This window comes from Acinonyx jubatus, chromosome X (genome assembly GCF_027475565.1).
Source record: "Acinonyx jubatus isolate Ajub_Pintada_27869175 chromosome X, VMU_Ajub_asm_v1.0, whole genome shotgun sequence".
Lineage (NCBI taxonomy): Eukaryota > Metazoa > Chordata > Mammalia > Carnivora > Felidae > Acinonyx > Acinonyx jubatus.
This window is the reverse complement of record NC_069389.1, coordinates 63,430,065-63,454,774: the sequence shown is the minus strand read 5'-3', so window position 1 is coordinate 63,454,774 and position 24,710 is coordinate 63,430,065. Positions and strand designations below refer to the sequence as shown.

At 37.4% G+C, this 24,710-nt stretch overlaps 1 protein-coding gene across 4 annotated transcripts; it reads left to right on the top strand.

Annotated features, from left to right (window-relative positions):
- Positions 1-222: 222 nt before the first annotated feature.
- On the top strand, positions 223-17,702 carry LOC106987301 (charged multivesicular body protein 1B2-like). Of its 4 annotated transcripts, none has more exons than XM_015085564.3 (4): positions 223-799; positions 1,172-1,240; positions 1,320-1,408; positions 15,531-17,702. In XM_015085564.3, the coding sequence occupies exons 1-4, from the start codon at positions 740-742 to the stop codon at positions 15,613-15,615; spliced, it is 303 nt and encodes a 100-aa protein (XP_014941050.3). In that variant the 5' UTR covers positions 223-739; the 3' UTR covers positions 15,616-17,702. The 4 variants fall into 4 exon arrangements, 3 of the variants coding, with proteins under 3 accessions (XP_014941050.3, XP_053057384.1, XP_053057385.1); XM_053201409.1 differs by lacking the exon at positions 15,531-17,702 and adding an exon at positions 8,597-8,787; XM_053201410.1 differs by lacking the exon at positions 15,531-17,702 and adding an exon at positions 8,561-8,787.
- Positions 17,703-24,710: the final 7,008 nt, after the last annotated feature.

The window sequence follows — 24,710 nt, the reverse complement described above, 5'->3', positions numbered from 1 at the left end:
TTCAGTCACTTCTGTATCTTCTCTGTTTTGCTCTATTGGAAGACCACGTGAACTATTTCATATTTTTCTATAAATTTACATTTAACTTTAGCCCTGGCCAAAGCTATTATAGCAAGAAAAGTGTGAATCCATAATTAAAATGAAGATACTTATGTGTGTGTTACATCTAAAATCATTTTATGTATTATGAGGAGCATAGGAAAGCCCTGTTTAATGGTACATACAACACAGCATTCAGAAATGATGATGCAGTTATGTATTTAATGAATTAAGCTGTTTTTATTTTTCAAAATACTGGGTAAAAACACAGTATACACATGTACTTTTGTAGTAAAGTTATATTGTAATATATTATTTACTTGGAATACTATACGCTATAATAATGGTGGCTCAATGATGTAATTATGGGCAAATTTTTAAACTTCATTCTAATTTCCTAACCTATTAATCATGTTTTCTAATTATAATTTAAAAAGTAAAGTATAAATTATTTTATTTCTTAAAAAATAATTATAAAATCTCTTAAATAATGTTAAAATAGGTTAATTGGGGAAACTTTTAAAAATGGCTGTACTTTTGCTCCCTTTCTTTGCCAATATTTACTCTTGCTCTTTGTCTTTGCCACTATTTAATTTTGCTCTGTTTAAAACAGGCCATTCAGAGAGGCAATATAGAAGTTGCAAGAATACATGCTGAAGATGCAATCGTCCAGAGGAACCAAGCAATTAATTTTTTGAGAATGAGTGCTAGAGTTGATGCTGTGGCAGCCAGAGTTCAAATTGCAGTAACAATGGGCAAGGTAAGGCTTAATATTTGTAAATAATAGGAACTATTGATTTACGTTCAATGTGTATTTTGAGTTGTCAGATAGCTACATCTATTAGAGCATGCTGATAAAGGCCTTCATGGTCAGGAGAGACATAGTCAAAGCGATTAGTGAGGAAAATGATTTTGAAAGTGGCTTTTAAAAACTAAGGTCTAATTAATTGTCTTCCAATGAAGAGTCAATAAAAGATGGTCAGTGCCAGACAAGAAATACATATTGTATTTTTACTGTTAAGGAAAGGGTAGACAAATTTCATAAGTTGATCTGTAAGTAATATATTTAAAAGACTGAATAAATTTTGAGACCACTTTTAGGATGCTCAATCTTTTTTAACACTCCCAATAGGTAACTAAGTCTATGGCAGGTGTAGTCAAGTCTATTGATGGTACATTGAGGAGTATGAATCTTGAAAAGGTAAAAAAAAAAATCATTTGATGTTAAGATAGCATCTTTTCAGTGTAAGTTTTTCTTATGACCATATTTCTATTTACAGATTTCTGCCCTGATGGACAAATTTGAACACCAGTTTGAAACACTTTATGCTCAAACACAACAAATGGAAGACACAATGAGTAGCACCAGGTAAGAAGACTTTCTCTACTTCGGATAACTTTTTAAAATAACCCAACATAAAAATATAAAGGCTTTTGAGCCTAAATCATCTCCAGAATGTGCGCTAAACATAGTGTCTCCCCAAAATGTAAGTAAGAAAAGTACGCTCTGCTCCAGATTCCTGAGGACATGTTGGGAGATGACATCCCTTATCCTGTTTTGAAATTCTAAGAATTATATTAGATCAGCTGTCTCAAAAGTATAGGACTTGGTTCTACCTTGCTTCCAGTGGTATTTTTTGGTGAAGGCATTGCATTAGAGGCTCATTGAGGCTAGTGGGTATTAGGTATTATCCTAATCCTCAGCTAATTAATCTCATTGCAAATACTCTTCTGCTTCCTTATGTACTTTTTTGGAGTGTTATTTATGCACAAGTCACAGGTGACCAAATAATAAATTGCAAGATCAATTATTTGTCATAAAGCCAGGATATTTTCAAAACCTGCAACTTAGAGATGTGCTACAAAAAAATTAAAATTTGAAACTAGTTTCCATGTAACACGAGCAAGCAACAAAGTTTTGTGAAATTCAAATATCCATATAGAAAATTTATTTCATTATCCCTTTTTTTTTTGACCCCAGCACCTATCACATAGTCAATCAAACGAACAAAGAACTTGTTACCATTACTTCATTTGCTAACATGGAAACAATATTAAAAATCTAGTAAATTTAGGGGCACCTGGGTGGCTCAGTCAGTTAAGCATTCGACTTCGGCTCAGGTCATGATCTCGAGGTCCATGAGTTCAAGTCCCGCATCGGGCTCTGTACATACAGCTCGGAGCCTGGAGCCTGCTTCAGATTTGTATCTCCCTCTCTTTCTGCCCCTCCCGCGCTCATGCTCTGTCTGTCAAAAATAAGTAAACATAAAAAAAAAAAAATTTAAATCTTGTAAATTTACAAGACATATTAGGAAGAAATCAATGACCATCCATCAAAATTTTATTCTATATAACTCTTTTCACAGAGGTAAATAATAAGAGAACATGCCTATATTTAGGTTTTAGAGTTAAGAAAAAGAAAGAATTCGTGTGTATATGTTATAGTGAGTATATATTTAGACATTTTATATGTCTAAAGCCTTGTCCCCCAAGTGTGGTTCAAGAATTAGGAACATCAGTATCATCTGGGACCTCTTTAGGAATGTAGAAATTCAGACCCTATCCACAGATGTATTGAATCAGAATTAGTTTAACAAGATTCTCAGTGATTTTTATGCACCAAGTTTTGGAAGCACTGTCCTAGAGTTTCTGATTCTTATTCAAGTTCCTTGAGTTGATCTGCAGATGAGTTTATGATCAGTCAAGTTTAGGAAACACAAGTGAATTTGAAAAATGACTTGGAAGTCAGGACACTTGGATTTCTGATCCCTATTTTACCACTAATTAACTTTGGGACCTTAAGATAGATACTCAGTACCTTGGGCTTCAGTTTCCTTAGCTATAAAATGTAGGGGTTGGATATGATGATATATAAATGCCTTTTAGCTCTAAAAAATCTTGAGATTCATTCACCCAACATTTGCTAAGCACCTTCACCTGCTTCAGGTACTGTGCTAGGTACTGGGGACATTCAAATATATACAAAACATTCTTCATAAAAACTCAACCAAAACTTACAAAAGAAATAGAGATATGATGGAACACACTTAGTTGCCCAAATTCTCATACCATGCTAATGAGTAGTTACAATTTAAATTGGCATAACCACTTTGGAAAGCAATTTAGTAATATCTACAGTCTGCTCTTGACATAGCAGAGTGATCCTATTAAAACAGGTCAGATCATGTCATTCTTATGCTCAAAACCTTTCCGTTGCTCCACATCTGATTCAAATTAAAAGCCAAATTCCTTGCAATGGCCTATAATACCCTATGGGATCTGCCTCACCCTCTTTTTCTGAACTTATCTTCTATTACTGCTTATTACTCTACTTAGGGACTTGGCTTCCTTGTTATTTCCCAAACACACCAAGTACATTTTTGTCTAAAATCCATTTCATGTGCCAGTCTGAATGTTTTTCCTCCATCTTGTAGATATCCTCATTGCCCACTCTCCTTTCAGTTCTTTATTCTGATGTCATTTTTTTTTTTTGATGTCTTTCCTGATCATCCTACTTAAAAGTGCATCAACAGCGTACCCACATGCTCTGTACTCCCTATCTGCCATCCCTGCTTTATTTTTCACCATAGTACATATCACCTTTCTAATATACCATATTGATGCATTAAAAAGCAGCAACTGGCATAAAATATAGGTGCTCAAATTAGTATTTCTTTTTTTTTAAATGGTAAAGATTATTTATTTGAAACAAAAATTAAATTTTTCACTTGTAAAATTCTTTTTTATTGATTATTGTATTTTTATTTTTATTTCTTAAATTTATTGTTAAGTTAGCTGACATACATTGTAGTCTTGGCTTCAGTAGATTCATGTGATTCATCACTTACATACAACAAACACCCAGTGCTCACCCAAGAAGTTCCTCAATGCCCATCACCCATTTTCCCCACCCCAACCCCCCATCCCCATCAACCATCAATTCCCTGTATTTAAGAGTCTCTTATGATTTACCTCCCTCTCTGTGTTTATCTTACTTTTCCTTCCCTTCCCCTACGGTCATCTGTTACATTTCTCAAATTCCACATATGAGTGAAATCATATTATATCTGTCTTTCTCTGACTGACTTCTCTTACCATAACGCCCTTCAGTTCCATCCACGTTGTTGCAAGTGGTGAGATTTCATTCTTTTTCATCGCTGAGTAGTATTCCATTATGTATATATACCACATCTTCTTTATCCATTCATCATAGATGGACATTTGGGCACTTTCCATGATTTGGCTATTGTTGATAGTGCTGCTATAAACATTGGAGTATATGTGTCCCTTAAAATCAGCACTCCTGAATCCTTTGGATAAATTCCTAGTAGTGCTATTGCTGGGTCATAAGGTAATTCTATTTTTAATTTTTTGAGGAACATCCACACTGTTTTCTAGAATAGCTGCACCAGTTTTCATTTCCACCAATAGTGCAAGAGGGCTCCCCTTTCTCCACATCCTCACCAACATCTGATGTTTCCTGAGTTGTTATTGTGGACATTCTGACAGGTGTAAGGTGGTATCTCATTGTGGTTTTGATTTATATTTCCCTAATGATGAGCAATGTTGAGCATCTTTTCATTTTTTGTTTGCCATCTGGATGTCTTCTTTGGGAAAGTGTCTATTCATGTCTTCCACCCATTTCTTCACAGGGTTATTTGCTTTTTGTGTGTTGAGTTTGGTAAATTCTTTATAGATTTTTGATACTAACCCTTTATCCGATATGTCATTTGTAAATATCTTCTCCCATGCCGTTGGTTTTGTTGATTGTTTCCTTCACTGTACAGAGCTTTTTATCTTGATGAGGTCCCAATAGTTCATTTTTGCTTTTATTTTCCTTGCCTCTGGAGATTTGTCTAGTAAGAAGTTGCTGCCACTGAGGTCATAGAGTTTGCTGCCTGTTTTTTCTTATAGGATTTTGGTTGTTTCCTGTCTCACATTTAGGTTTTTCATCTATTTTGAATTTATTTTTGTGTATGGTGTGAGAAAGTGGTACAGTTTCATTCTGCATGTTGCTGTCTAGGTCTCCCAGCACCATTTGCTGAAGAGATTGTCTTTTTTTTCCATTGGATACTATTTCCTTCTTGATTGAAGATTAGTTGGCCATATATTTGTGGGTCCAGTTCTGGATTCTATATTCTATTCCATTGGTCTTATGTGTCTGTTTTTGTGCCAGTACCATACTATCTTGATGATTACAGCTTTGTAATACAGGTTAAAGTCCAAGATTATGATTCCTCCATCTTGGGTTTTCATTTTCCACATTACTTTGGCTTTTCAGTGTCTTTTGTGGTTCCATGCAAATTTTAGGATTGTTCTATTTCTGTGAAAAATACTGGTGCTATTTTTATTAGGATTGCACCAAATGTATAGATTGCTTTGGATAGTATCAAAAATTTTAATGATGTTTGTTCTTCTCATCCATGAACATGGAATGTTTTTCCATTTCTTTGTATCTTCTTCAGTTTCTTTTACAAGCTTTCTATAGTTTTGAGCATACAGATCTTTTACCTATTTGGTTAGCTTTATTCCTAGGTATTTTATGGTTTTTGGTACAGTTGTAAATGGGATTGATCCCATGATATCTCTTTCTGTTGCTTCATTATTGGTGTTTAGAAATGCAACAGATTTCTGTACATTGATTCTATATCCTGCAGCTTTGCTAAATTCATGTATCAGTTCTAGCAGCTTTTTGGTGGAGTCTTCCAGGTTTTCCACATAGAGTATCATGTCATCTGCAAAAAGTCAAAGTTTGACTTCTTTGCCAATTTAGATGCCTTTTATTTCATTTTGTTGTCTGATTGCTGAGGCCAGGACTTCAAACACTATGTTAAAAAGCAGTGGTGAGAGTGGACATCTCTATCGTGTTCCTGATCTCAAGGGGAAAGCTCTCAGTTTCTCCTCATTGAGGATGATATTAGGTGTGGGCTTTTCATATATGGCTTTTATGATGTGAAGGTATGTTCCTTATATCCTGACTTTCTTGAGGGTTTTTATTAAGAAAGGATGCTGTATTTTGTCAAATGCTTTTTCTGCATCTATTGACAGGATCACATGGTTCTTATCCTTTCTTCTATTAATGTGATGTATCATGTTGTTTTATTTGCAAATATGGGACTAGCCCTGCAGCCTGGGAATGAATCCCATTTGACCATAGTGAATAATTCTTTTAATATGGTGTTGAATTAGATTTGCTAGTATCTTGTTGAGAATTTTTGCATCCATGTTCATCAGGGAGATTGGCTTGTGATTGTCCTTTTTAGTGGGGTCTTTGTGTGGTTTTAGAATCAAAGTAATGCTGGATTCATAGAATGAACTTGGCAGCTTTCCTTCCACTTCTGTTTTTTAGAACAGCTTCAGAAGAATAGGTATTAACTCTGCTTTAAATATCTTATAGAATTCTCCTGGGAAGCTATCTGGTCCAGGACTCTTATTTGTTGGGAGATTTTGGATAATCGATTCAATTTGTTTGCTCATTATGGGTTTGTTCAAATTTTACTTCTTCCCATTTGACTTTTTTTTTTTTATGTTTATTTTTGAGAAAGAGAAAGAGAGACAGAGCGTGAGCAAGGGAGGGGCACAGAGAGAGGGAGATAACAGAATCCGAAGCCTACTCCAGGCTCTGAGCTGTCAGTACAGAGCCTGATGAAGGGCTTGAGCCCACAGACCACGAGAGCATGACCTGAGCCAAAGTCAGACACCTAACCGAGTCATCTAGGTGTCCCCATTTGAGTTTTGATAGTATGTGAGTGTCTAGGACTTTTTCCATTTCTTCCAAATTGTCCGGCTTGGTGTCATGAAATTTTTCATACTATTCTCTAATTGTATTTCTGTGTTATTGGTTGTGATTTCTCCTCTTTGATTCCTGGTTTGATTTATCTGTTTGGGTCCTCTTTTCTTTTTGAGAAATCTGGCTAAGGGTTTATCAGTTTTGTTTATTATTTCAAAAAACAAGCTCTTGGATTTGTTAATCTGTTCTTTTTTTTATGGATTCTGTATTGTTTATTTCTGCTCTACTCTTTATTATTTCCCTTCTTCTGTTGGCTTTGGGCTGTCTTTGCTGCTGCCTTTCTAGTTCCTTTAGGTGTGAGTGTAGGTTATATATTTGGTTCCTTTCTTGCTTCTTGAGATAGGCCTGAACTGCAATGTATTTTTCTCTTAGGACTGCCTTTTTCTGCATCCCAAAGGGTTTGGACTATTGTGTTTTCATTTTCATTTCCTTCCATATATTTTTTTAAACTTCTTCCTTAATATCCTATTTTGACCCATTCATTCGTTAGTAGGATGTTCTCTAATCTCCCTGTTTAACCTCTTTAACACTTCCTCAAAGCCATTGGCTGGAAAAATAAGAGAAAATCAGCATTTTCATGAGTTTTTGCCACCAGTGGGGCTCAAAGACTGGAATTTGGGAGGTCTGAGGGCCCATCTGCGATACAGTTGTGAGGGTGCAGCCCTGCTCCTGGGGAGAAGACAGTCAAGCATCTCCAGGGCAAATAGCACAACCTGCAGATTGCTTGGGGAACTGGAAAGGAGACTATTCCCTCTTCTTGCAGTACATCTATGAGAAGTGTTATTGCCTCTAGGGACAAGGGAGTTAGTGGGTGCCATTTCACTCCCCTGCCCCTCAGCATAGGCTCACAGACACTTGCTAAGTGCAGTTAACCTAGACACAGGCTGTTTATCTTGCTTTGCTTCAAATCCCATGCCTCTCTGGCATGTATGCCCTTCTGGATCTAACCTGTATCACTCCCAGCATGGCTAGATCCTCTCCAAGAAGATCAGCACAGGTTTCTGGAACACCAGGTCCCTTAAGTTTGGCATTTTGAAAGTCAGCAGGCTTGGCTATGATACAGCCCAAAGCCCTAGCGCACTATGCTGCACTAGGTAGGCAAGCAACCTGGAGACAGTGTGAAAACAGCAATTGAAAAACACAGGATACACAAAGGAAAATTATTCGCTATTCTGGGAGGGCTTCCCTGAGAGCAGCGAGCACAGATTCCCATCTCTGCAGGTAAAGGAGCTGGCTGATGCCATTTCCCTTCCCCACTTCCTCAGCACAAACCAATTTCAGTAAATAGCAAAGCACTGTAAAATCGCTGCCTAACCTGCTTATACCAAGTCCTGCCACCTGCAGTCTGCTGATACTGCTTTTCTTAGGCAGATGTTCCTAAGGATGAACAGAACAGGCATCTTCCCCAGAAGACCAGCAAAATCCCCTCACTCTCATACCATACAGCCTACTGACTGTACATTTCTGCAGTGCTTCAGTTCTAGTGGAAATAACATCAAGTCTCATTTATCAAGCTGACCAGAGCACACCTAGTTAAAACTCATCACACTCTGGCCAAGGTGTAAACGCTATCCACTGTAGGCAAGAAGAGCCTCTACAGACAACTGGCTTGAGGGATAGAGCACCTGAAACACAGCATCAGTTTGCACACAGCACATACACAGACACATGCTGAAATGCCAGGCCCTGGACATTATATGACCTGACCTCTTCTAAGTACCTTCTTCACAGGAGCAGGAAACATAACAGGCTTTTCTAACACAGAAGGAGTCAGAGACATAGACAAAATGCTGAGGTGGAAGAATTCATCCCCCAAAAAAACAAGAAAAGGTCACAGCCAGAGATTTAATCAAAACAGGTAAGTAATATGCCTCATGTATAATTTAAACCAACAATCATAAAGATACTTTCTGGGCTTGAGAAAAGAATGGAAGACATCAGAAAGACCCTAACTGTAGAGATGAAAGAAGTAAAAAAAAAAAAAAAAAAAAAAAAAAAAAACACAAAACAAACAAACAAAAAAAAAAACCAGGCAGAAATGCAAAATGTTCAATCTGAGATTCAAAACCGTGTGAATGTAATGACCACAAGGATGGAAGAAGCAGAAAAATGAATAAGTGATATACAAGATAGAAGGGCACCTGGGTGGCTCGGTTAGTTAAGCATCCGACTTCAGCTCATGTCACGATCTCGTGGTTCGTGAGTTCAAGCCCCGTATCAGGCTCTGTGTTGACAGCTCAGAGCCTGAAGCATGCTTCTGATTCTGTGTCTCCCTCTCTCTGTTCCCGTCCCCTAGTCATTCTCATTCATTCATTCATTCTCTCTCTCAAAAATATTTTTAAAAAGTGATGTAGAATATAGAATTATAGAAAATAATGAAGATGAACAAAAGGGATAAAAAAGAGTGATGGATCATGAGAGTAAACTTAGAAAACTCAGTGACTCCATAAAATGTAATAACATTCATATCATAGGAGTCTCGGAAGAAGAAGAGAGAACTAAGGGAGCAAAAGGTTTAGTTGTTCAAATAATAGCTTACAACTTAACTAATATGCGAAAGGAAACAGACATCCAAATCCAGGAGGCACAGATAACTCCCATAAAAATCAACAAATGCAGACCAACACAAACACGTATTGCAATTAAGTTTGCAATATATAGTGATAAAAAATTCCTAAAAGCAAGATAGAGGAAGTTCCTAACATACAGGGGAAGACCCCTTAGGTTAACAGCAAATCTCCTACAGAAACTTGACAAGCTAGGAGTGAGTGGCATGATATATTCAATGTGTTGAATGGGGGAAAATCTGCAGACAGCGTTACTGTATCCAGCTAGGCCATCATTCAGAATAGAAGGAGAGATGAAGCATTTCCCAGATAAACAAATACTAAAGAAGTTCATGAACACTAAACCAACCCTGCAAGAAATATTAAAGGGTCCTCTTTGAATGGGAAGGAAAGATCAAAAATGACAAAAGACTAGAAAGGAACAGAGAGAATTTCCAGAAACAATGACAAAACAAGTAATAAAATGGCAATAAATACATACCTATCCGTAATAACTCTGAATGTAAATGGACTAAATGCTCCAATAGAAAGACTTTGGGTGTCAGAATGGATAGAAAAACAAGACCCATCTATTTGCTGCCTACAAGAGACTCACTTTAGACCTAAAGATATCTGCATATTGAAAGTGAGGGGATGGAGAACTATTTACCATGCTAATGGATGTCAAAAGAAAGCTAGAGTAGGTATACTTTTATCAGACAAATGAGATTTTAAACCAAACACTGTAAGAAGAGATGAAGGGTACTGTATCATAATAAAGGGGACTATTTAGCAAGAAGATCTAACAATTGTAAATATTTATGCCCCCAGCATGAAACACCCAAATATATAAAACAATAACAAACATAAAGGTACTCATTGATAAAAATACAATAATAGTAGGGGACTTTAACACCTCACTTACATAGATCATCTAAGGAAAAAATCAAGAAAACAAAAGCTTTCAGTGACACTCTGGACCAGATGGACTTAACAAATATATTCAGAATATTTCGTCCTAAAGCAGCAGAATACACATTCTTTTCAAGTGCACATGGGACATTCTCCAGAATATATCACATACTAGCTCACAAATCAGGCCTCAACAAATACAAAAGTTTGAGGTCATACCATACATATTTTCTGCCCACAACTCTGAAATTTGAAGTAAACCATTAAAAAATTTTGGTAAGACCACAAATACATGGAAGATAAACAACATGCTACTAAAGAATGGACTAATCAGTAAATTAAAGAAGATTTATAAAAATGGAAGCAAATGGAAATGAAAACACAATGGTCCAAACCTTTGGGATGTAATAAAGTGGTAATAAGAGGAAAGTATATAGTAATACAGGCCTATCTCAAGAAGCAAGAAAATTCTCAACCTCACACCTAAAGGAGCTAGAAAAAGAATGACAAATGAGGCCTAAAGACAGCAGAAGTGAAATAATAAAATTAGAGCAGAAATAAATGACATAGACGCTAAAAAACAGTAGAAGAGATCAATGAAACCAACAGTTGGTTCTTTTAAAATATTAATGACAAACCCACAGTGACATTTATCAAAAAGAAACAGAAAGGACCCAAGTAAGTAAAGTTACAAATGAGATGGGAGAAATAACCAAAACCACAGAAATACAATTATAAGAGAATGTTATGAAAAATTATATGCAACTAGAACAGACAACCTAGAAGAAATGGATAAATTCCTAGAAACATATAAGCTGCCAAAACTGAAACAGGAAGAAATAGAAAATTTGAAGAGACCAATAGCCTGCAAAGAAATTAAATCAGTAATCAAAAATCGCCCAACAAACAAAAGCCCAGGGACAGATGGCTACACAGGGGAATTCTACCAAACATTTAAGGAAGAGTTAATACATATTCTTCTCAAATTACTCCAAAAAAAAAAAAAAAGAAATAGAAGGAAAACTTCAAAACTCGTTCTATGAAGCCAGCATTACCCTTATTCCAAAACCAAAGACTCCACTAAAAAAGCATTATGGGACAATATCCCTGATGAACATGGATGCAGAAATTCTCAATAAGATACTAGCAAATCAAATCCAGCAGTACATTAAAACAATCGTTCACCATGATCAAGTGGAATTTATTCTTGGGCTGCAAGGTGTTTCAATATTCACAAATCAATCCATGAGATGTACCACATTAATAAAAGAAAGGATATGAACTATATAATAGATGCAAAAAATGCATTTGACAAAGTACAACACTCATTCTTGATAAAAACCCTCAAAAAAGTTGGGAAAGATGAGACATACCTCAGTGTCATAAAGGCCATATACGAAAAGCTCAGAGCTAATATCCTCAATGAGGAAAAACTGAGACCTTTTCCTCTATGGTCAGGAACAACACAGGAATGTCCACTCTCACCACGATTATGTATGACAGTATTAGAAGTCCTAGCCTTAGCAATCAGACAACAAAAAGGTATCCAAATAAAGGAAGAAATCAAACTTTTACTTATTGCATATGACATGAAATCATCTATATAGAAAACCCAAAAGACCACCAAAAAGTTGTTCAAACTGATACATGAATTCAGTAAAGTATCAGGATATAAAGTCAATGTACAGAAATCTGTTGCATTTCTCTACGCCAATAATGAAGCAGCAAAAAGAGAAATCAAGGAATCAATACCATCTACAATTGCACTAAAAACCATAAGATGCTGAGGAATCATCCAAAGAGGTAAAAGATCTCTACTCTGGAAACTAAAACACTGATGATACAAATTGAAGAGGAAACAAAGAAATGGAAAGACATTCCATGCCCATGGATTGGAAGAATATTGTTAAAATGTTTATACTATCCAAAGCAGTCAACACATTTATTGCAATCCCTATGAAAATACCATCGGCAGTTTTCACAGAGCTAGAACAAACAATATTGACATTTGTATGGAACCACAAAAGACGCCAAACAGCCAACACAATTTTGAAAAAGAAAAGCAAAGCTGGAGGCATCGCAAACATGGACATCAAGTTATATTACAAAGCTGTAGTGATCAAGACAGTATGGTACTGGAAAAAAAAACCAGACATAGATCAATGGAAATGAATAGAAAACCTAGAAATGGACCCACAAATTTATGGTGAACTAATCTTCAGCAAAGGAAAAAATATCCAATGGGGAAGAGTTTCTTTTTTTAAAAATTTTTTTATGCTTATTCATTTTTAAAAGAGAGCACAGGCAGGGGTGGGGCAGAGAGAGAGGGGGGGGGGACACAGAATCCAAAGCAGGATCCAGGCTCTGAGCTGTCAGCAACAGAGCCCAACATGGGACTTGAACTCACGAACTGCAAGATCATGACCTGAGCCAAAATCAGATGTTCAACCGACTGAGCCACCCAGGCGCCCGGGAAAAAGAGTTTCTTTAACAAATGGTGTTGGGAAAACTGGACAATAACATGGAAAAGAATGAAACTGAACCACTTTCTCACACCATATGCAAAAATAAATTCAAAATGGATGAATTACTTAAATATGAGGCAGGGAAATCATCAAAACCCTAGAGGAGAACACAGCCAGTAACCTCTATGACATTGGCTGTAGCAAGTTCTTACTAGATAGATCTCCTGAGGCAAAGGAACCAAAAGAAAAAATAAACTATTTGAACTTCATCAAGATGAACAGCTTCAGCATATCAAAGGAAACAATGAAAAAAGTATAAGGCAACCTTTGGAATGTGAGAAGATATTTGACATTGACATATCTGATAGAAAAACTTGTAAAACCCAACACCCAGAAAACAAATAATATAGTTAATAAATAGGCTGAAGACATGTATACACATTTCTTCAAAGGAATGTCACAGATGGCTAACAGACACATGAAAAGATACTCAACATCACTCATCATTAGGAAAATGCAAATCAAAGCTACAATGAGCTATCACCTCACACCTGTCAGAATGGCTAAAATTAACAACCAGGAAACAACAGGTTGGCAAGGATGCAGAGAAAAGGGAACCCTCTTACACTGTTCCTGGGATGCAAAATAGCGAAGCCACTCTGGAAAACAGTATGAAGTTTCCTCAAAAGTTAGAACTACCCTACAACCTAGCAATGGCACTACTAGGTATTTACCCAAGAGATACAAAAGTACTGATTCAAAGTGATACATGCATCCAGATATTTAGAGCAGCATTATCAACCCTAGCCAAATTATGGAAGGAGTCCAAATGCCCATCAACTGATGAATGGATAAAGATGTGGTATATATACAATGGAATATTACTCATCCATAAAAAAAAAAATAAAATCTTGTGTTTTGCAATGTTGTGGATGTAGTTAGGGAGTGTCATGCTAAGTGAAATGTCAGACATAGACAAATACTGTATGATTTCACTCATTTGTAGTATTTAGAAACAAAACAGATGAACATAGGGGGAAATAAAAATAAGAGTGACAGACCAGAAAGTGGATTCTCAACTGTTGAGAACAAACTGAGGGTTACTGGAGGAGAGGTGGGCAGTTTCATGCTCTAAATTGGTGCTGGTTAGTACGGGGGAGGGCATTTGTTGTGATGAATGCTGGCTGTTTTATGTAGGTGCTGAATAGCTAAATTCTTCACCTGAAGGTAATATACTATGTTAACTTACTTGAATTTAAATAAAAACTTAAAAAAGAAAAAAAAAAGACAGGTAAATTGGGCTAGAACAGAGCTTAAGAAACTGATTCACTGCATTAAAGAGAGCTACATTACTCAGATTAAAATTATAAGTGAACATCATTGCTGATATTTTTCACATAACCTCATAGTTGAAGGCTTTATAATTTTAACATTATTGAGAGAACTAAATTATTTTCTGAAGTAATTTAGCTCCCTCTGGTGGTAAAAAATATATTTTTTTTAAACTTTCTTTTAAAAATTGTAGACCAGGTCACTGAGTGGCTCAGTTGGTTAAGAGTCTGACTTTGGCTCAAATCATAATCTCACGATTTGTGGGTTCAAGCCCCTCTTTGGGCCCTGTGCTGACAGGTCAGAGCCTGGAGCCTGCTTCCGATTCTTTGTCTCTCTGCCCCTCCCTCACTCAGGCTCTGTCTCTCTTCTCAGAAATAAACAAACATTAAAAAAATTGTAGACTAGTTCTGCTGCTGCTGCTTCTGCTTCTTCTGCTGCTCAGCTTCAGCTTCTAGTGCTTCTTCTGTTTCTGCTTCTGTTGCTTCTTCCACTGTGCTGCTTTTACTGTTGCTGCTGTTGCTTCTGCCACTGCTGCTGCTGATTCTCCTGCTCCTGCCCCTCCTGCCCCTCCTGATCCTCCTGCTGCTGCTGCTTCTGCTGTTGCTGCTGCTGCTTCTCATGCTCCTTATCCTGCTCCTTCTGCTGCTGCTGCTTCTGCTTCTGATGCTTCTTCTGCTGGTTCTGCTGTTGCTGTTGCTGCTGCTCGTTCTGCTGTTGCTGCTGCTCATTCTGCTTCTGCTTCTCATGCTCCTTCTGCTCCTTCTTCTGCTGCTGCTGCTGCTGTTGCTTCTGTTTATGGTGTTTCTTCTGCTTCTGCTGCTGCTTCTGCTGCTGCTGCTTCTGCTCCTCCTCCTGCTCCTCTCCCGGTCCCTTCCTTTTCAACTTAGTTGACATACAGTATAGTCTTGGCTTCAGGAGTAGAACCCAGTGATTCATCTTTTATATATGATACCCAGTGCTCATCCCTAAAAGTGCCCTCCTTAATGCCCATCACCCATTTAACCCACCCCCACAATCCTCAGTTCTCTGCATTTAAGAGTCTCTTATAGTTTGATTCCCTCTCTGTTTTTATCTTATTTTTCCTTCCCTTCCCCTGTTCATTTGTTGAATTTCTCAGATTCCACATATGAGTGAAATCATATGGTATCTGTCTTTCTCTGATTTCTTTTGCTTATCCAAATACCCTCTAGTTCCATCTACATTGTTGCAAAGCAGTGCTATCAACAAAAGCCAAATTATGGAAAGAGCCCAAGTGTCCATCAACTGATGAATGGATCAAGAGGATGTGGTGTGTGCGTGCATGCATGTGTGTGTGTGTATAATGGAATACTACTCAGCGGTAAAAATGAATTTTTGTCATTTGCAGTTCTTTTTTTAAAGCAAAATCATAAAAACCATGTAAAATGTGATACCATTAAAATACAAGTTCTCATTTTCTTATTCCAGAACCAAGTGGCTATGCTGCTTCAAGAAATGGCAGATGAAGCTGGGTAAGAAATTATTCGAGTGCTTTTGGATAATGTTGATTTAATATCTTTGGGTCTAAAATTATATAATGGAAATAAAGATATTTGTCTTTATGAGAAGTAGAGTTAGATTTTTGACCCTAGAATTTATTGTTGGAAGATCCTTTGAAGCAGTCATCCAACATTTTTCCATGCTCATAAAATGTGGCTCTGCTTAGATCATCCTAATATCTTCTTAACAATCTCTGGAGATGCATTCATTTAGTTGTTGATAAGAAATGGAGGAAGGTAACTGAGGAGGGCAGGAGTTTTTAAACATTTCCTCAATACCTTCAGTATCTTCTATGTTCAACATGTATCAAATGTTTGGATTTTTTAAACTAGATCTTCCAAAACAATTTTGCTGTGATTGGGCCATTAAGTTTTAAGCCCAGTTTGAGTCCTGAAATCTGAGAAATATGTGCAAAATATTCAAGGGGTTCAAAAGATGTTAACATTACATCATTGCAGATGGTCTTTTTTAAAAATGTAAATGACACCCTTTCTGGTACTGCTATTAGAAATAGAGTTTGTGTTAACGGGATGTTTATTTCAGGTCCTTCATGTTTGAGGGGAATAAGTTGATCATGATAATATCTATGCTATAGAAGTCATGTTATATCATTAGTCTCTGGTATATTGTTTACTTCAAGAAAACATTGTATTAAAGAATAAAAATACATTTTTCAAACACATAGAGTAAAACTGGGTGATACTAAATTTTATACTTTATCATCAAAGGTAGAGTAATAGATTGAAATATAGTTTATGTACTCTATTATTTTCTCCTGGGAAGAGAAGATTTGAAGACAGGTGGAAAATTTAATTGATGAATATTATTCTAGTGTCTAATGCCTGATTAATATGAACAATTAAGTTTATCGGCTCCTTATATCACTAATGAATCTTTAGTAAAATTAAAACACAGGTTAGTAAATCAGGTTTGCAGTATTTGAGAAAAGAGCTGGGGGTTAGGTAGTACAGTATTTGGCTTTGTTAGTATCCTGATGCAGCCCACATATTGACAGGCAGGTAGCAGGAATGGTGACTTTTGTTAAGTATTATAAAAGATACCAAGGTATTGAGTATCAGAAGACTCCATCTTAGTAGTATGAGGCTAAGGACTTGTTTCTGTTCCTACCAAAGACTAAATAAGAAGATTGGGCTTGAAAATACAGCAAGAGAGGTATTGTAAAAGGGACATTGCCACATTATAGCTTTCCTGACCTTCAGTGGAAAACCAAGTTTAACAGACAACTTTTTGATAAGATTTAGAGAAGGATTTCTCAACCTCAACACTATTGACATTTTGGGCTAAATGTTGTGTGAATTAGTGGGATGTTTGGTAGCATCACTGTTCTCTACCCACAAGATAAAAGTAGCAGTATTGGCAGTATAAAATGTCTCCAGACATTGTCAAATGTTCCTTAGGGGTGGGAGGTCAAAATTAAAAGAGATGAGATATATCCATAATGGGTGGTGACTGGAGCAGTAGAAACAGGTAGACCACTGATGTCAAAATACTAATGCCCATCCTTAAAGATGTTTAAGTATCCAAATTTTGTTTCTTTGTGATTCCCTCAACAAAATTTAGCATAGCATATCTTTCTCTTTTAAATAATAATCTATCTGTAGAATCTCCTAATGACTGCTAAAGTTACTCTATTTTCAGTAGTGTTTTCAAATTGGTTTGCATACAGTAGTCCAGATACAGACAGAAAGGCTAGTTTATATCCTGGAGGAGGAGTATAATAGAGATTAAAATCATGGGCCTTGGAGGCAGACAAACCTGGGTTCAGATCCTATCTATCATTAGAGCAATCTTGGACAAGTGTACTTAACTTGTCTAAACCTCAGTTCTATAGGTAGATGCAATTAATGATTCCAACTAACTTGAAGATAGTTCAGATATTAGGTATGAAACTTGAAGCTATATTTGTCTAGCCTGTTTTATCTTTTTTAGGTATATTAATTTTCCTTCATAGTAGGAGATATATAGTAATCTCCAGTAAATTAAATACATTGAATGACTATTGTGTTTGTCTTTTATTCAAATGACCAGATCATTATCCTCTTTGTTGGCTTTTTTATCGTAAGATTATCATCCACATGGTATACCTAAGGTGGACATTCAGAAGATGTTTGAGTGCTGTTTACATTTATAAAATTGAATCAGTTTTCTTTTTTTATTTAAGTTAAGGTACAATGTTAGGTGGAATATTCAAATTTGCAATAAGCCTATTTTATTGCTTATCATAATAAGATAAAGAGGAAAATGCCTATATTAACACTAATTTATGCTAATAACTTTTAAATTGTGGCCTTGATCTCAATATGGAACTACCACAGGGTCAAACAGGTTCTGTTGGTACAGGTGTTGCTTCCATGGAACAAGTAAAGAAGTTGGATTTTATCTTGATTGGTATGAATATGTGTATGAATTAAATATATTTATTTATATATAAATATATACATGTTTTTATTTTATGAATAGTATTTTCCTACTATAATATGACATCATAAATTAGCAAAATGTGGTTAACTTTTTAATTTAAATTTTAGTTAGTCAACATACAGTGCAATACTGGCTTCAGGAGTAGAAGTCAGTGATTCATCACTTACATACAACAACCAGTGCTCATCACCGCAAGTGCCCTCCCTAATACCCATCACCCATCCAACCCAAGTCCCACCCTACACCTTCTGTCAACTCTCAGTTTGTTCTAGTCATTAAGAGTATCTTACAATTTATTTCCATCTCTTCTCTTTTTTTCCCTTCCCATGTGTTCGTCTGTTTTGTTTTTTAAACTGCACATATGAATGAAATCATATGGTATTTGTCTTTCTCTGATTAACTTATTTCACTAAGCATAAGTACATTCTAGCTCCATTCACATAATTGTAAATGGCAAGATTTTGTTATTTTTGATGGCTGAGTAATAACTCTTAACTCTGTAATGATGGACATTTCTGTTTGCATGCACGTTTCATTTAGAGATTGAATTCACTTCCCTTTGTAGCTTCTGTTCTGTTAAGTTCTCCATTTATTCCAGAATGTTTAAAAAAGTAAAGTTGCAATGTTGGTTTTTGTGTGAAGATGTGAGGCAAGATTTTAAATCTTATTTAAAATGTGAGCTATTTAAAATATTAGTGACTTAAATCTGAGGGGAGAAGATGGTGTAGGAGGACGCTGGGCCCACCGTCCCTGCTGATCACATAGATTCCACCCACATCTGCCTAAATAACCCAGAAAACCACCAGAAGACTAGCAGAATGGACTCTCCGGAGCCAAGCGTAGACAAGAGGCCTACGGAAGAGGGTAGGAAGGGTGGAGAGGTGGTGTGCGCTACACGGACTGGTGGGAGGGAGCTGGGGCGGAGGGGCAGCCCACCAGCAAAGCAGAGCCCCCTAGTCTGGCTTTGCAAAACGGAGGGCCCAGACTCCTTGAGTTCTGACAGCAGGCGGGACTTAACATCTGGAATGTTATAAGTCAACAGCTCTGCTCCGAGAGCGGGAGGGCTAGAGAACAATGGGAGGGAGAGTTGTTGAGCCCCGAAGGACAGAGCTCAGTTTGGCAGGGAACAAAGGCCCTCGCCAGCGCCATCTCCCTTGCCTATCCCCCAGCCAAAATCCCAAAGGGAACCAGCCCCCGTCACCAAACTTGCTTGCACCTCGCAAACACCCAGCGCTGTGCTTCTGTGGATCCATCCCTCCGACAGTTCTGCCTGCCTCCCTCCCCTCCCACAGGAGACCACAAACGGCAAAGCAATCTAAGCATGCCCTTCCTGCTCCTCTGCACCTTGCGGATCCACTCCTGCTAATACGCCAGATCCCATCAAAGCAGCACCACAAGCCTGGCAGTGTGCAAGTAGCCCAGACGGGCCACACCACTCTACAGTGAGTCCTGCCCCTGGGAGAGGGTACACACCATTCTGACTGTGTGTGTGGTACACATATGTGGTACATATGTGACACATATGTGGTACACACACCATAAGGTACACACCAGTCTGACTGTGGCCCCAGCGGTGGGCTGGGGACAGACATCGGGGCTGACTGCGGCCCCGCCCACCAACACAAGTTACTCCAGACAGCACAGGGGAAGTGTCCTGAAGTTCTGTGCCACTCCAGGGACTATCCAAAATGACAAAACGGAAGAATTCTCCTCAAAAGCAACTCCAGGAGGTAGTGACAGCTAAAGAATTGATCAAAAACGATTTAAGCAATATAACAGAACAAGAATTTAGAATAATAGTCATAAAATTAATTGGTGGGCTTGAAAAAAGTATACAGAACAGAGAATCTCTTGCTACAGATATCAAGGGACTAAGAAACAGTCATGAGAAGCTAAAACGTTATAAATGAGGCGCAAAACAAAATGGAGGCGACCACAGCTCGGATTGAAGAGGCAGAGTAGAGAATAGGTGAGTTAGAAGATAAAATTATGGAAAAAGAGGAAGCTGAGAAAAAGAGAAAAAAATCTAGGAAAATGAGGAGAGAATTAGAGAACTAAGTGATGCAATCAAGTGCAACAATATCTGTATAATAGGGATTCCAGAAGAGGAAGAGAGAGAGAAAGGGGCTGAAGGCATACTTGAAAAATCATAGCTGAGAACTTCCCTGATCTGGGGAAGGAAAAAGGCATTGAAATCCAAGAGGCACAGAGAACTCCCTTCAGACGTAATTTGAATAGACTTTCTGCATGATACAGCATAGGGAAACTGGCAAAATACAAGGATAACGAGAAAATCCTGAAAGCAGCTAGGGATAAACAGGCTCTTACTTATAAAGGGAGACCAATAAGACTAGTGACAGTTCTATCTACTGAAACTTGGCAGGCTAGAAAGGAATGGCAAGACACCTTCAATGTGATGAATAGAAAAAAAAAATGCAGCCGAGAATCCTTTATCCAGCAAGTCTGTCATTCAGAATAGGAGAGATAAAGGTTTTCCCAAACAAAAACTGAAGGAATTTATCACCACTAAACCAGCCCTACAAGAGATACTAAGGGGGATTCTATGAGTGAAATGTTGCAAGGACCACAAAGTACCAGAGACATTACTACAAGGAGGAAACCTACAGATGTCATAATGACTATAAACCCATATCTTTCTATAATAACACTGAATGTAAATAGACTAAATGCTCCAACCAAAAGACACAGGGTATCAGAATGGATAAAAAAACAAGACCCATCTATTTGCTCTCTACAAGAGACTCATTTTAGACCTGAGGACACCTTCAGATTGAAAGTGAGGGGATGGAGAACTATCTATCATGCTACTGGAAGTCACAAGAAACCTGGACTAGCCATACTTATAGCAGACAAACTAGACTTTAAATTAAAGGCAGTATGTAACAAGAGATGAAAAAGGGCATTATATAATAATTACAGGATCTATCCATCAGGAAGAGCTAACAATTATAAATGACTATGCACCAAATACGGAAGCCCACAAATATATAAAACAATTAACACAAACATAAGCAACCTTATTGATAAGAATGTGGTAATTGCAGGGGACTTGAATACTCCACTTACAACATTGGATAGATCATCTAGAAACAGGATCAATAAAGAAACAAGGGCCCTGAATGACACATTGGATCAGATGGACTTGACATATATATTTAGAACTCTGCATCCCAAAGCAGCAGAATACACTTTCATCTCAAGTGCACATGGAACATTATACAAGATAGATCACATACTGGGTCACAAAACAGCCCTTCATAAGTATTAAAGGACTGAGATCATACCATGCATGCTTTCAGACCACAATGCTATGAAGATTGAAATCAACTACAGGAAAAAGCCTGGAAAACCTCCAAAACCATGGAGGTTAAAGAACACCCTACTAACGAATGAATGGGGCAACCAGGCATTTAGAGAAGAAATTAAAAAATACATGGAAACAAATGGAAATGAAAATACAACAATCCAAATGCTTTGGGATGCAGTGAAGGCAGTCCCGAGAGGAAAATACATTGCAATCCAGGCCTATCTCAAGAAACAAGACAAATCCCAAATACAAAATCTAACAGCACACCTAAAGGAAATAGAAGCAAAACACCAAAGACACGCCAAACCCAGCAGAGGAAGAGAAATATTAAAGATCAGAGCAGAAATAAACAAGATAGAATCTAAATTACTGTAGAGCAGATCAATGAAACCCAGAGTTGGTTTTTTGAAAAAATAAACAAAATTGGTAAACCTCTAGCCAGGCTTCTCAAAAAGAAAATGGAGATGACCCGAATAGTTAAAATCATGAATGAAAATGCAATTATGACAACCAGTCCCTCAGAAATACAAGCAATTATCAGGGAATACTATGAAAATTTATATGCCAACAAACTGGACAACCTGGAAGAAATGGACATATTCCTAAGTACCCATGCACTTCCAAAACACAAACAGTAAGAAATAGAAAACTTGAATAGACCCACAACCAGTGAACAAATGGAATCAATTATCAAAAATCTCCCAATAAATAAAAGTCCAGGACCAGATGGCTTCCCTTGGGAATTCTACCAGACATTAAAGCAGAGATAATACCTATTCTTTTCAAGCTGTTCCAAAAACTAGAAAGGGAAGAAAACTTCAAGACTCATTCTATGAAACCAGCATTATTTTGATTCCTAAACCAGACAGAATCCCAGCAAAAAAAAAGAGAACCACAGGCCAATATCCCTCATTAATATGGATGTAAAAATTCCCAACAAGATATTAGCAAATCAAATTCAACAGCATATAAAAAGAATTATGCACCATGATCAAGAGGGATTCATTCCTGGGCTGCAAGGCTGGTTCAACATTTGCAAATCAATCAATGTGATACATCACATGAATAAAAGAAAAGATAATCATATGATCCTGTCAATCGATGCAGAAAAAGCATTTGATAAAATTCAGCATCCTTTCTTAAAAACCCTCGAGAAAGTCGGGATAGAAGGAACATACTTAAACATCATCAAAGCCGTTTATGAAAATCCCACAGCTAATATCATCCTCAATGGGGAAAAACTGAGAGCTTTCCCCCTGAGATCAGGAACATGACAGGAATGTCCACTCTCACCGCTGTTGTTGAACATAGTGTTGGAAGTTCTAGCATCAGCAATCAGACAACAAAAGGAAATCAAAGGCATCCAAATTGGCAATGATGATGTCAAGCTTTCACTTTTTGTAGATGACATGATATTATACATGGAAAACGCGACAGACTCCACCAAAAGTCTGCTAAAACTGATACATGAATTCAGCAAAGTCGCAGGATACAAAATCAATGTACAAAAATCAGTTGCATTCTTACACACTAATAATGAAGCAACAGAAAAACAAATAAAGAAATTGATCCCATTCACAATTGCACCAAGAAGCCTAAAATACCTAGGAATAAACCTAACCAAAGATGTAAAAGATCTGTATGCTGAAAACTATAGAAAGCTTATGAAGGAAATTGAGGAAGACATAAAGAAATGGAAAAGCATTCCATGCTCATGGATTGGAAGAATAAATATTGTTAAAATGTCAATACTACCCAAAGCTATCTACACATTCAATGCAATCCCAATCAAAATTGCACCAGCATTCTTCTGAAAGCTAGAACAAGCAATCCTAAAATTTGTATGGAACCACAAAAGACCCCAAATAGCCAAAGTAATTTTGAAGAAGACCAAAGTGGGAGGCATCACAATCCCAGACTTTAGCCTCTACTACAAAGCTGTAATCATCAAGACAGCATAGTATTGGCACAAAAACAGACACATAGACCAATGGAATAGAATAGAGACCCCAGAATTGGACCCACAAACGTATGGCCAACTAATCGTTGACAAAGCAGGAGAGAATATCCAATGGAAAAAAGTCTCTTTAACACATGGTGCTGGGAGAACTGGACAGCAACATGCAGAAGGATGAAACTAGACCCCTTTCTTACACCATTCACCGAAATAAAGTGGATCAAGGAGCTGAATGTGAGACAGGAATTCATCAAAACCCTAGAGGAGAAAGCAGGAAAAAAACCTTTCTGACCTTAGCCGCAGCAATTTCTCAGTTGACACATCCCCAAAAGCAAGGGAATTAAAAGCAAAAATGAACTACTGGGACCTCATGAAGATAAACAGCTTCTGCACTGGCAAGGAAACAATCAACAAAACTAAAAGGCAACCAACGGAATGGGAAAAGATATTTGCAAATGACATATCGGACAAAGGGCTAGTATCCAAAATCTATAAAGAACTCACCAAACTTCACACCTGAAGAACAAATAATCCAGTGAAGAACTGGTCAGAAGACATGAATAGACACTTCGCTAAGGAAGACACCTAGATGGCCAAGAGTCACATGAAAAGATGCTCAGCGTCACTAGTCATCAGGGAAATACAAATCAAAACCACACTCAGATACCCCCTCATGCCAGTCAGAGTGGCTAAAATGAACAAATCAGGAGACTGTAGATGCTGGAGAGGATGTGGAGAAACGGGAACCCTCTTGCACTGTTGGTTGGAATGCAAACTGGTGCAGCTACTCTGGAAAACAGTGTGGAGGTTCCTCAAAAAATTAAACATAGATCTACCCTATGACCCAGCAATAGCACTGCTAGGGATTTACCCAAGGGATACAGGAGTGTTGATGCATAGGGGCACTTGTACCCCAAGGTTTATAGCAGCACTCTCAACAATAGCCAACTTAGGGAAAGAGCCTAAATGTCCATCAACTGATGAATGAATGAAGAAATTGTGGTTTATATACACAATGTAATACTACTTGGCAATGAGAAAGCATGAAATATGGCCTTTTGTAGCAACGTGGATGGAAGTGGATAGTGTTACGATAAGTGAAATAAGTCATACAGAGAAAGACAGATACCATGTGTTTCACTCTTATGTGGATCCTGAGAAACTTAACAGAAGACCATGTGGGAGGGGAAGGAAAAATAAAAGAGGTTAGATAGGGAGAGAACCAAAACATAAGACACTCTTCAAAACTGAGAACAAACTGATGGTTGATGGGGGGTGGGTGATGGGTATTGAGGAAGGCACCTGTTGGAATGAGCACTGGGTGTTGTATGGAAACCAATTTGACAATAAATTTCATATTTAAAAAATAAAATATTAGTGA